Source organism: Bacillus rossius (assembly GCF_032445375.1).
Source record: "Bacillus rossius redtenbacheri isolate Brsri chromosome 4 unlocalized genomic scaffold, Brsri_v3 Brsri_v3_scf4_1, whole genome shotgun sequence".
NCBI classification, from domain to species: domain Eukaryota; kingdom Metazoa; phylum Arthropoda; class Insecta; order Phasmatodea; family Bacillidae; genus Bacillus; species Bacillus rossius.
In genome coordinates, this window is record NW_026962010.1 from 20599259 (window position 1) to 20613732 (window position 14474).

Genomic DNA, 14474 nt, shown 5'->3' on the forward strand with positions numbered 1-14474 from the left:
TCAAAAAAAATTAAGTGTCCTTACAGTGTTTCAATTAATTAAACTCTTATCTCGTGAAGGTTGGTGCAACTCCTCGAAGTCAGTGTTGTCGAGAAGAGTAGCTCCCTGGGCTGGCCATCAGCAAACACCACTCAACTCCAACAGCTACTGGACTGGCTTCCAGGGCAGCTCACAACTTCTCCCCACATCTGCTTCGGAGTTGTGCCATCCTCATCACGAACAGATTACAATTCTGAAACATCATCAACAGGCATTACCATCACGCCTGACAAATACAAAACTAACTACTAAACTGCAATCGATGGGCAAGGATGCAAACACACAAAAAAATAACATTAATTAATTCAACTGCTAACATAAAGTATCCCACCCTTAGCATAATCTAATCAGGCAAATAATTTGATAGGAAAAACTTAAGGAAGGGAAACATGACCTCCAATGATTTTCCCTAACTCTTGAGTCTTGATCTTCTCTATACAGCAAATAGTCCCCACGAAGTAACTGGGTTGAAGGTCAGTTCACATGACCCACCCATAACCTCTTCTACTCTTCTTTTCTTCTGGGGGCAACCACAATGCCCACCAATCTCTCTCCATGGTGCCGAACCAGCTATCCCATGAGAGTAAACAACGTAGTCAATAGGAGCGCAGAGGGGAAACACCAATCTCTGGCTTGTCGAGTCATAAAACTGCTTTATCTTCTTCTTCTTCTGAGTAAAAATATCTGACTAACCTTGCTTCTATTCTTCCAAACAGTAAAAGTTCATCAGGTATCTTCATGAAAGAAACATTCTAACTAATAATTCTTCATTTTTCTTCTTCTTTATTTCTGTTAGTTGTAATAGAAGGCCATGTTAGGGAGGTTATAGGGAAAAAGAGTGGCCAATTCCCACCCCATCACCCACCTAGATCATGACTAATTAACTTTTAAACTTTCTATTTCAAACAAATTAAAAAAAAAACATTTTTTTTTATTCAAACTTTTAAACTATAATTACTTTTACTTCATAACCTCAAAAGCTAATCAATAATTCTAAATGAAATTGTGATTTACTGCATCCTTGTTCCATCCGATCTGTTTGTTTATAACCTTTCTTGTAAAGTATAAAATTTTCAAACATTACTAATTCAAAAAAAAATTAAATTCTGGTGTCCTTTGAGTTACAATTAACTTTACTATTTCTTAGCTTGAAATAATTTAAGTTTTCAGAACTATTTCATTGTCTAATTCACAACACTTAAAAATCAACTCAAAACAACAAATCATCAAAATCAATAAGATCATCTGACCTACCTATCAGTACTGTGAACTTGAACTGTTCGTACACATTTATAATAAGCTATTGTATTTAAATTCCAACCTAAATAAGGTTTTAAAAAAAAACTACTAATCCCTCTGTAAATTAAGAAAATTAACTTTAAAAATTAAACTTAAGGTATTAGTTCTTTTTGACAGCTACCACAACTCACTAGTTCCATTACATTACTATAACCTAAAAAGTTCTGTAAATAATGTTTATAACAAAAAAAACTCCAGTTACTGTCTTCCATAAAAAAAAATAAAACTTTACATGACCTTATTAATCTCCACTTGTAAGTCCATGGCTGCCAGCTTTCTCTTCTCTTGAATCTTCAGTCTTGGCTCTTGTTTCAGTGATCTTGTATCTTGTCTCTCGAACTCTTGTCATCTTGTAAACTGGACTGCTGCTCAGCTCATCTTAAGGAATCTGTAACAGTTTCAAAAATACATGTTAATTTAAATTACATAATTCCTGTTCTTTGGTCCTAAAAAAAAAATTGTATTATTAGTACACATTACCCTGAAACAACATTATTATTCATTGTTTATTACTTAAAAAAAATGCTTTACCATAAAATCCTTTTTTGTTCTTTTCATTAGGCCTATTTATTTTCCTTCTTCTTAATTAAATTCTGCTTCAAATGTTAATCCTAACTTAAGACCTACCATCTATTTATTATTCATTACCTACATTATTTATGTTACCCTAAAATTCCCATAAGTTTCTAATACTTCCTATCAAAGACATTCTCTCTAAAAAAAAATTTACTTGTGACTCTTAACTTAACAAACTTAAAAAAAACTTTTACACTAGACTTAACTTATTATTCATTCTTAGTTACTAAATTTCTATATGTAAACTTTAGTACTTACAAACAAAAACTGCCTATTTCTCTCTACCTCTTAATCTCTTTCAATTATTACAATAATAATGTTACCTTGCATCTTTAAACTTTCTTCTTTTCAATTAAATTAGACATCTCATAACAATAAAAATTCTGCCTATACTCTTCTTATGGGTGTCCAACCCAACAACAAAATTTCAAATTCTCAAGTTTCCTTATATTTAAATTATGCAATGCACATAACCTCTGTGGTGCCTGTACCCTTTTAGGCCTACCACCTTCTCCTCTCACAGCATGACAACTCTTATTCCTCGGGGTCTGTATTCACTGTTACAAATCAAATATCTCAAAAAAATTAAAAACAAATTTATTATTTTAAGAAAACAAAAATTTACATTGAATTTACTATGGAGCCTGGAAATCTTAATGTCTCACAGCAGCTAACATGACTAAATCCCATGGAACCCCAGGTTTACATAACCTGTGCCCAAAAATTTAAGCATACCAGGCTTTCTCTGCACTGGTTTTACAGCATCACACACTATTTAGGGCCCCTGATCTGCCATCAGTCCCAAGGAGTTTTCCCACAACCCCTCTCTACACAAGCGCCTACCGCATTCCTCTCAATTGGCTATCGGTTTTACGGCATTCTTTTGGGATCCGACCATCAAGTTAGGGCTAATCGAACACTAAACCTCCATACTTCCAAACTAATGTAAATCAATTAAATTTTCTCTGTAAATTCTAAAAATCAAAAAAAATTATTCCAACATGCCAAAGAAACTTCCAAAAAAAATTCATAATCTTATCTTCAAACCATTAAAATAAAAATAAATAGATTACTCTGTTTTCTCCTTAATAACTGTAAACTGTCAACAAATATTATGTCGTAAATTTAACTATGCTTACTGACTCTAAATCATAAAATCTCATTCGTCCTAATTAATAAACAACCAATTTCCTTGAAATCTCACTGTATCTCTCATACTCAAACTCCACTGGCTGAATATCTCAATAAATTCAAAAACAATTATCTAAACTCTTAAAGAAATTCCTCCCCAATTATTCAAATTACTTCACCTTATTTTATTTCATTACTTAAAACACCTTACTCAAAAAAATTAATTAATTCCCTTCCATTATTATTTGACCAGAAAAAACTTTCTCATTAATTAATTTATTAAAATTCAATTTCACATTAGGCAAGTACACTAACTCTCTACAGCAATGTTTCTCATTTCCCTCCTTCCTAACTGAATCCAATCTTACTTAACCTCCAGGGAATTTACCTCACAAAATAACCAAATTCACTGTAGTGCCTATCTGCTATACGCCCACTACACAGGGGGCTCTAACCCCACCAACAAACTTCATTGAAATGGTACCCTATCCCATACAGGATAGCCACTTCGGTACTACCATGGGGAACTCCTGCCCCAAACTACTCACAACTCTCAGGATTCTCCTGACCCTTAATTCCGTAGTCAGCCCATCTCCTATGGTCTGCGCTACAATTCCCTTTCTTCCCAGGGACACAACGCCTCACCTTAGGGTCCCTCGCCCTAATGAAAACATTAATTTTGTCTCTCTGTTCTTTTGGAGTAAATTCCCTCTACACACAAAATCTAGCCTTCCCAGTTTTCTCAATGCTTATCGATTTTATAGTGTACCTCCTTAATAATGTTTACAAATCCCAAAAAAATATTTTTAAAACCGAGGTAGAATTTAACTAACAAAAACATAAACAACTTACAACGAAACACTTCTAGCCTATACATCATACACTTCTTAAATTAAATTACTTACATACTGAAAGTTCCTCTTCTTCTAAAACACACTTAAATTTAAATTTATTTAACCAATAGTCTATTTTCTTATCGCTAAGTTACCGTACAGCTGATCAAAACAAGGTCACGGCCGTCCACGTCTCTGTACGTGCTCGTGACGTCACCGAATTCCATCAGGTGCGCCAACCCTCGCTTGCGGTTCCTCCGTTCTCCGCTAGGTCTCAGCACCTCCCCGTCACGTGTTCATTCTGCCACGTCCACTGACGTGTCGTTCTGAAACAACTCTCAACATTTTTCTAATTAAAACAAAACATCACTATAAATTCTATAACTCTCTTTTACATAAACTCTCGTTTTCTCTTTAATTCCTTTCTAACGTTTATCCTTCCCTCGACTGATTTAATTCGTACGTCTCGTCTCCTACGCGCACGAAAACAAAACAAACTTCTCTTGAAAATAATTCCTATTTACGACAAAAAACTTTATTTTAAATTATAATTCTCTTAACCTACAATCTTAAAATGAACTTCAATTAAATTAAACCACTTGCATTATCTCTAATAAGCATTTAACTTATAACGTATTCTCCTCACGTAATAATCCCCGATATAAATCTACAATAAATTCAACGACTTAAAACAACTTATCACTATAAACTTTATCCTTACAAGTATCCTCAAATAAACATCTGTTACGTCAAAAAAAAAATCTCAAAGACTTCCTCCACTATAGACTAAAATTCCGTAATCCTCTCCTCAAGTAAACTCTTAATAACCTGCTATCAGAAGCTGAAACTAACTTAATAATAAACATAAAAATCTACCTCTCTCTCTCTCCAGAAATAGAACCTATCCGGCGAACTCTACCATTTCTGTCACGTGCACCTAGCCGGTGCCACCGCCATTTCTGTCACGATCCACCTTCAGAGGGGGGGGGGCGAGAATCGTAGCTCTTTACATAGAAACAACTCGCTTGGCATCAACTAGTCTTAACTTCATAAAATACTTTACTGTACCTAGGATCATAGGTTCGTCATCCCGTACAGGATGTCTGGTGAGAGCTGAACTAAGGAGATTTTGCAAAATAACATAATACTTAATTAAAATTATTTTATTCTTAAAGTCAAATACTCAACATCATTTTAAAGAACATTTAAATAGCGGGATTACAATTTAAAACAATAATCTCTTTACTTCCTTAACGATTGAACGACCTTACAAGAGAGAGAATGAGAGAACTTCACTAAACACTTCCCTAGTCCTTCCGAATACCTCAAATCATAATTAATACTTAAAATTAAAACAAAGATAAGTCCATACTCACATTTTCCGAAAAGCCTTTCTTGATCGATTACTTTAAAAAAATAACGTAGGGGCCTCTCCTGCCCTTGAAATCCCGAACGAACATTACATTTTAAAAACTATGACGCGTGACCCCTGACGAGGGCCATAGCCTCCGCCCGAAAGCTTGACGACTACATTATGACCTAACTTAAATTAAACGACTCGTGGCCTCTGGCGTCGACCATAGCTTCCGCCCGAAAGCTTGAATTCCTACATCACGAACGAACTAACAACTCGTGACCACAGGTGAGACGCATAGCCTCCGCCTGAGTGAGCCTGAATTCCTACATCACGAACGAACTAACAACTCGTGACCACAGGTGAGACGCATAGCCTCCGCCTGAGTGAGCCCCGAGTCATCACTCACTTGCGCTTAAATTCGCGCGCCCTGCCGCGCCTACCATAACAAAAGCTCGTTATTGAAGTCAAATTTACTAAACAACTAACTAGAACATCTGGGAAGACTACCCCCCCTCTACCCCAATGTGCAGGCCACACCGCGCGGCTTGTTACGACAGCGCGCCCCAGTAACTGCGGCCCGTGGCTGCGCCAGCGCGCGGCCAAACAAACAAACAAAATTCTGCAAGCCCGCAGCGCGCCGCGCCGGCCCCGTGCCCCAATTACATGGTCACGCCACTTGCGCTGACGAGTGAACAGAGCAGCCAGCCCAGAGTCCCGTCAGTAAAGTCCCTAAATTTGATTTCAACAACCCTGCAAAATTTCAACCCGCGACACGTGTGCTTGGGACAAGTATATGGTGCATTGCAATAAAGCAGAAATAACACCGCAAAGCGTGTCAATGGAACATAGAACACCAAAATGCAAGTTAATACACCATTTAGCAATAAAATGGACTGAAAGCAGAAAACCTATCTGTAATTTAACAAACCACAAAAATTTTATCTTTTGCTATGGTCAATTCATTGAATGAAATTATTTAACATGAATTTTGTAAAAAAAATTTACTAACTAAATGAAATTTAAAAAAAATTATTTTATGTTATTTCATCTTGCATGTCTTATTAGTAATTACATATTACTCATGTTGGAAAATTTTAGAAACACCCAAACATTTACTGATTTACCGTATTTACTCGCACATAGGTCGCGGCAATTTTACCAGATTTGATGGGAAAAAAATGAAGTGCGACCTATATGTGAAGAAAAATTTTTTAAAATATTTGAGGAATTTTTTTGGCAATATTTTGCTTTAAAATGCGAAAAAGAAGTTTATATAGGTATAGGCAAATTTATTTACAATGTACACATACAGTGAAACCCCTTATTTACGTTACCGTTATTTACGTTTTCCCGTTATTTGCACTATATTCTTCAGGTCCCGTTTAGTTCCCATTTATTCCAATACAATACTTTCACGCGAATTATATCTTAAAAATCGAATCCATCCCGCTATTTACATCACGTAACAACCATAAACAACCAGAAAATACTGTGGGTACTTTAAGAGTAGATAAGATTAGCTAGTAAGCCTAAAAACATTGTGAAAAACATAACGTTTATAGTCGGCAATGAACATTTTAAATCGCAAAATATACATATTTTATAACATGAAAAGTTGCTTTTGTTTGCAAACATGTAATAATTTAAGCCTAGGCGTGTAAAAGTCCGAGTAATTATAGCAGGAGACAATCTAAAATGCACGAGGAAAAAACCTAAACTCACGAATGTATAAACGTGGCCGATTGTGAAGTTCTGATACTGTATTTATGTCACAACTTAGCCGAAATACTGGTACGAGACAAACTTCACAAGATAAAATGAGCGGAGTCTTGGTAACTGTTTTATACGTATTTTCTAATTTCGGAAGTATTGTACAGTTGACGCGTATTTTTTAAACTAACAATTTATTTCTGGGGATCGTAATTAATTAATTATTGGTATCAAGACATCAAGATGAACGTAAACTTGAACATGTCACGGCAGTGAGAAAACTGGTGCGTATACCAATAAACTGGTATTAGAACCGGACAAAACTAGTACATGGGAGGTGGAGCTTATATTTTTTTCCGCTAAGCTCGCATTTATTGGCTGGCTGCTGATGGAAGGTCACGAGTCTGGGCAGAGCGTTGAGTGAGTTATACTGCGCATGCGCAACTCAAAGAACAGAGAGAGCCAGCCGGCGGCTACACCGCGCCGTAACAACAGCTGATCGAGTACAATGACCTTTCTCCGCGCACGACGCGCTATTGACGGTAAATTTCCATCAATTTGCGGCCCTTTTTAAAAATTTTTTTTACTGTGGTGCAATGTGTATGTGTAATGAATTACCGGTGCGACCTGTATGGGGGGAATCTTAAATACCAAATTCAAGACCTCAAATTATGGGTGCGACCTATATGCGATGGCAACCAATATGCGAGTGAATACGGTATTTTAATTTTTCTGAGTAGTTATGTTCTAGACTGCTATTTACAAATTATTTTACTGTACAAATGCATTACGCGTCAGTCAAAATGAGACTAACTTGGTGAAATAAGTATTAAGAAAAATTTTATTGTCATATTTGTTAAGTAATACCTATTTTTATGAATAATAATAATAATGTATAAAAACAAAAACTCTGAATTCACCTGTTTTAATAACGAAAGTGACCTAAAAATAAAACCATAAAATCTTGTCCCTAATAATGAGGTTTTTTTTTAGTATATTACTGTTTTGACATACCGTATTGCGTATTGGTCCGAAAATAGGCCGACCTTTTTTGCCAGTTTTGTCAACCTTGAAATCTAGAGTCGGCCTATAATGGGGCACTAGCCAAAATAGTATAGGTAATTAAATACGTACATTTCAAGGAGAATCACTTATGGGATGGCATAAAAATGTTATCAGCTATACAATTCATTGACCTAAAATTACACCGTACTTATGTGGAATTACCGTATTGGCCCGAATATAAGGCGACCCCGAATATAAGGCGACCTGCAGTTTCAGGAGGCCAAACAAATGTAAAAATAATTTTTGGTAGAAATTAATGTGAAAATTCATTAGACATACATTTTGTGTTGATAAATCGTTTTTGCATTTATGTATAACAATTAATTTATATTTATCACTTTACTTATTTAAAATAAGTTTGAATGGCCTACCCTAAAAGTCAAAAGAAAACAATTAGAAAATATTTACACTTTTAAATATTACACTAGAAATTTTTTCGTGTTTACTCTAATGAAGCTGCATAATTGTCATCTTCAGAGCTGTTTATTTGTCTAGAGCTCGTTCCCCGCCGTTCCACCCATGTGTGATTGTTGATTTTTCACAGTTTACTGTATCTACGAATTTAAAATTTTTACAATGGCTATTAATCACTCTTAAAATACAGCATTTAACTTTCCGTTTGACTTAAGCTACGTATTACCACAGAACAAGGTGTATTACTATTTAGTAGTGTGTTTAACGTAAAAAAAGCAAACAAATAATGCATCTTGCCGGAACAAAACAAGTGGCTAGCTGACATGATGAAGCATACGGCCATGAATAACTTCGGTTACGTGACCGCGTATATTTGTCCATATTACTCTCTGACAGAGAGAGTCTGTTCTATGAATTTGAAAGAATAATCTATTATAATTATGAAAGGTTTTTACATAAATAAAGAGTGGATTATTAAAATAGCTTTTGAAGCAACGTACCAAATTCCTGTTAATATGGCGTCTTCGAGCGTGTTCGGCAATGTTCGTTTTACAACAAAGAAATATTGTGGAAAGACAGTTGGCAGCCGTGAATTTCCATACATTACATCCGAAATGTTTGTAAACGTAAACAATCGTTCTGAAAATAACTGTGATATTTTAGTACAAATATTTCAGTTAAAAATCTGAAGATAAATTACCGTAAATGTTAACACGCGATTGTACACAAAGTACAAATATGAATTGTGAAATAAAAGGTTGCCATTTTGAGATGCTTCAACATTCACGTTTTTACTCAAGAACAAATATTTTAATTTTCAACTTCAAACAATTGTAAATTACTGCAATATTAGGTGGATTTATTGTTTTTACCGTGTGAGGTAACAAAGTTTTAGTTAATATAAAAAATCGTGAACGTTTTGTTAAACAATGTTTCTACTGTAGCTTTCAGCTTGGAACTAATGTTTGCGGTTCTGACGTCTTGGGTGCGAAAATAAGGCGACTTCCAATTTTTGCATCTCTCGTTTATGTAAAAATGGTCGCCTTATATTCGGACCAATACGGTAGTAATTTTTCCAACTTAGAAATTTAGTAAACACACTTAAGCCCAATAACGTATTATCATATTTTAAGTTAAGTACACAGATGTGGTCACTTGTAGCACACAGCTTTTAAAAGCTCGGTCTGGTTATTTTTGAACTGTATTCAACAGGCTGCGGTAATTTTATTTACTTGTAAAATGTGGTATTTACAGTAAACAATTAGTAAAAACAGCAATTTTGCCGTAAGATTATTTACCGTAGAATGCTTTATTTACTCTTCTAACAAAGGAAAATCCAAATGGCACCAGTGTTGGCAACTTGTAGTTGCGCTTGCAACACAAATAAACAAATACCGGTACGTACATACCAACAGTAACAAGAACAATAAAACCTATTTGTAGAGTGAAGATTTTGTGGTGTTATTTTAAGACAAATTTTGGTGTAAAGAAATAAAGATTTCGGTGTTATATGGTTTTATTTTTTTTGCTCAAAATACCCACGGCAAAATTTTCTTGCTTTTCTGTACGACATGAAAATTTATTAAAACAAATATTAATAAACACTAAAACCTCATGATCTAATTACAATTAAGTTCATTTGCAAATTCATAGATAATTAAGTTCATTTGCAAATTCATAGATAATTAAGTTCATTTGCAAATTCATAAATTCAAACTTTTAAATAACTACAAAAATTTCACGACTTAATTACAATCACATACACTACAAAATTACACAATTAAGCACTTCCAAAGTTACTATTAAGACGGTTTTATTGAAATGCTATCATAGTTAAATTTTCTGCATTTTCTGGAGTGAGACGTTGTCTTCTGTCACTAACTACCAGTGAGTACCTGGAAAATGAACGTTTTGCATCAACATTTGATGTTGGGAACCAGATTGCCCTTAAACTGGCTTGAGCAAATTCACTTTAGTCCCCTTTAAGGGAGCAAAGTACCTTTGCAACATCAATTTGGCTTGTTTCTGTCAATGTAAGTTCATCCTCAATTATTTTTTTGAAAGCAACATAGCCATGTATGAATGTATCAATGGGAAGATGGGAAACAGAAGGCAAGTTATGCAGAGACTTCTGTAGGTTTGCATCTTCTATGCTAACCCTACTCACATTTCTTGGGTTGAACCGAAAATTAATGGCATTAAAGACTCTTAGACAAGGATGTCGTTTAACAGATGAGTTTTGCCTCGAACGCTTATGTTTCTCACTCGCGACATGTTTCACAAGCGTATCGCGTCTCTCCTAGTCTAGCCTGCAGTTACAGAATTTGCACATTAAAATTTTATCACTGATATAAAATCCTTCACTGGAAAATTCTTTCGATCGGTCATTGGCAGAAACCTTAGTTTTAGGCATTATCAAAAAAAAATTTAATCACATAGGAAGAATTTAACCTCTCAATACGCAAAAACTTGCCGTGCTGGAAAGATCAAAACACTGGAGAATAGATGAGAATACAAACGGATACCGAATACCAACATACGTACGTGAAAATTAATACCGACATAAACATGTACTATTTATTATTTACAATCGTTACGTTAAGCAGGGTTAATTTTATTTTCGTAGCCTACGTACTTTATTTTAAATTAACAGTAAAAGCAATGCGCTTTAGTGTGTAATATTTTAATGATTAAAAACGCAACCTTAGAAAAACATATTTTGGACGTTTGTTATTTTTGTATTTACAGAAAGTGAACGGCGGCCATTGTATCATAGTTATCAACATCTTAAATTATTATGGTACACAAGATTACCGTTTAAAGAAAATATTACGTTAATTCCGAGACTTCATTTTAAAATCTATAATGAATCACCGTCGCATATAATATATATGGCTGCTAGTTACTGTAAGAAATATTTGATTGTGCTGAAGGTAGTGAATTGTCCTTACAGAATGGAAAAAAAAAAAACGTAAATAATCAGGATAGACGAACTTTCGTGACATATCGCGGATTTCACACAATTTCGTTTTATTTCGTGTTTTCAAGCGGTTTTCGGTGTTATTTCGTTTTATCGCGCATTACCATATAATCGTGGCTCTACCTATTTGCAATATTGGCTGTTTTATGGTTGATTCATACACGTTTTACATAAAACTATTTTGGGTTTTTTACGTCAAAATTAAACGTACCGGTAAATGTTTTTACGTCACAATTTCTATGAACTTAGAAAATGTAGCCATTGCCGTATAAAATGTCGGCACCACTACAAAAGAATGTGAAGATAAACGGAAACACGCTTATATATATTTATATATTTTCGTAAGTAAGAATAACACATTTTGTCAGTTCAATAAATACTAACTTAGTAGAAGTGTTACTGTGGCAATATGTTGCTGATAATCATTTTAGTTAGTTAAAATTTATTTTTCCCTGATTTTGAGTGTGCTGTAGAAGGGGTCGGCCTATTTTCGAGGTCGGCCTATTTTCGGACCAATACGGTAGATATTGGCACTGGTACGAAAAATTACCTGTTTGCAAAATATTTTAAGCATGACTGCTCCCGGACCAATTATAGATACTTACCAGTAACATATTCTTTGACGTCAGGCTCTGGAACGATGACCTGTCTACAGGCAGCTGGGATACTGGAAATAACGTTCTCATCATGTCGAAACTTCTGCTGCCTCCGTGAAGCATCTGTGTGGCGCACCACATCCGGCCTCTGAGAGGCATTTATCTCGTCGTACACGGCCTGGGGAAAAAAGTTATTAAACTACATAACTCACTGCGTACTAAACAGACAGGGTTGGAAAAAAAACCAGGTCTAAACAAAAAACCAAACAACTTGGTTTCTATTAGGTTTAAACCTTTTTTTTTATTACGTTAAGTTATTTTGGTTATCACTATGTTCAAATGAAAGTCCTACAACATTCCGCTTTCTGCCACTCATGTTGAACCAGAAAAGATATACATAACATCAAAGAACTGAAGTTCAGCAAACCTGCACATCCGATTGGGACTTATCCACAGAAAGGGTATTTCTCCACAGAATGGGTATTTACCACAGAATAAGGTATTAATGGTACAGCTGGAGATTTTCCACAGAACAGGAATATAGGGTTAATTTTAGAGGAGTATTTAACTGGGTATGAGTTACAATTTATTCAGATAATTTATACTATAAGATCTTGATTAGTATATAATTTTGGTTCCTGTAAATCACAAGAAACATTAATGACCAAACTTTTGTTTTTATTAGAGTGGATTTAGACTTTTCATAAAAAAAATTAAGACATTCTTTTTAAAATTCATTACCTAAAAAAATAATTGTTTTTATAAAAACCACTTAGTATAAACAAAACCATGTTTTAAACCATTGTGGTTTAAATCAGCAACACTGGCTTCATATCTGTGAGCACAGGCGCCACAAGAGAGCAGCGTACAACTGTCGATTTATGGACTACACCTGGTTGAGTTGGCAGAGAAAGGGTGTAACAAATTCAATTTAGTACCATGTAATGCATAACGTGAAACACTGTGTTTTCTTGCAGCTTTCAGGCTCACAGATATTTGACATACTGTACAACAAAAATATCAAGAGCACCAGAAAAACATAAAATTATTTATTGCTTACTTGTTTATTGAATAATGCGAGATTCTTTTCAAAATCAAAATCTTGATGTGGAATATTGTCTATAGGTGTTCCGAAGCACGCTTCATCTCTTTCATTCAATTTCTGTCGATTTCTATCTTTCTTGCTTGGTGTCCTCATAGCTTCAGAAACTGAAAAAGAGAACATAATCATTACGACATTGTTTTGATAAAGTAAAGAAACACTTTTTCTGCTCAGTGTTATGAATGAATACATTAAATAAACATGTTCTGTTTTAAATATTAAATTAGTGAAGCATTCAAGTATACAACGTGTACATTCATGAATATGTAAAATAATTAATATCCCACAGAAATTGCTTTTTTATATTGTTCAGTTAGACTTTACTGACGGCATACTTCATGTTTCGCGACAATACTACTGAATATTGGTTGTAGTCAGCACAGTAAGAGAGTGGACACTCAAGTATTAAGCTGATGACTATAAAGGCTAGCAAGGGCTGCAAACTACTACTTATACGCTATAGCCAAGGTTCCAACAAGGCTACTGCGAAATCTATTTCTTTTAGCTGAATTAAATTTTTAATTTAATATTTAATTATTTATGAATAGGAATATTTATTTATTAGAATTAAAACAAACAGGAAAACATTTTTTTAACACTTCATTGAGTCCACAAAAAATGATGGAAAATACAGTGAGATGGAAGAGAGAGAAATAAGCATGGAACTGTATAAATGTAAATCACAAGAAAATACAAAACCTGGTACTGCATTTTCTTAAACCAATAAAATTATAAGTTTGATTTACAATCACATATTATTTGTTACATGTAAAAAGCATGTATGAACTATGTTGCCGAAAACAAATTGAAACTTCTCAATAAATATTCATGCCTTCATACATTTACACTCTTTAATTTAATGTTTTGTGAACAAGTCCCACTAGCTGTGTGTACTGATAACGATTAATTAACCAAATTATTCAATACCAGCTAATGACAGCATGCGTTGCTATGCCTCTTTCAATTTTTTTTATAATATGTTTGAAGTAGGTACATAAAAAGCATCTCTCTCCATGTATGTCCCTCCATAAATCTCACTATATTTCTCTATAAATGCAAAAAAAAAAAATCTCTTTCTCTCTCTCTCTCTCTCTATATATATATATATATATTGGATGTTGGTATGTATGATTACGATAAACTCTGAAACCGTTTGACTGATCGCTAGGAAAGTTAGCACATAGAAGTATTTTTTCATGAAGAAGGTTTTTATAATATCCATTTTTTTTAACTCGCCGCTAGATGGCGCTGCAGCACATCAACTTTCAAACCATTCAACCAATCACCATGGGTAAACAGAAAATCATAGGTCATAGTCATACAAACAATAATTGTGTATCATTTCTCTATGTCCACCACCTGTCATGTAGCG

At 34.4% G+C, this 14474-nt stretch overlaps 1 protein-coding gene across 1 annotated transcript in view; it reads right to left on the reverse strand.

Moving 5' to 3' along the window:
• Positions 1-14474, reverse strand: part of LOC134541685 (enhancer of mRNA-decapping protein 3) — a 48605-nt gene that overhangs the window by 25896 nt on the left and 8235 nt on the right. Inside the window, exons 4-5 of the mRNA XM_063385301.1 lie at positions 13061-13209; positions 12010-12178 (exon numbers count right to left, since the gene is read on the reverse strand). Of these exons, the coding sequence (XP_063241371.1) occupies positions 12010-12178; positions 13061-13209 (318 nt within the window). The remainder of the gene's footprint in view (positions 1-12009; positions 12179-13060; positions 13210-14474) is intronic.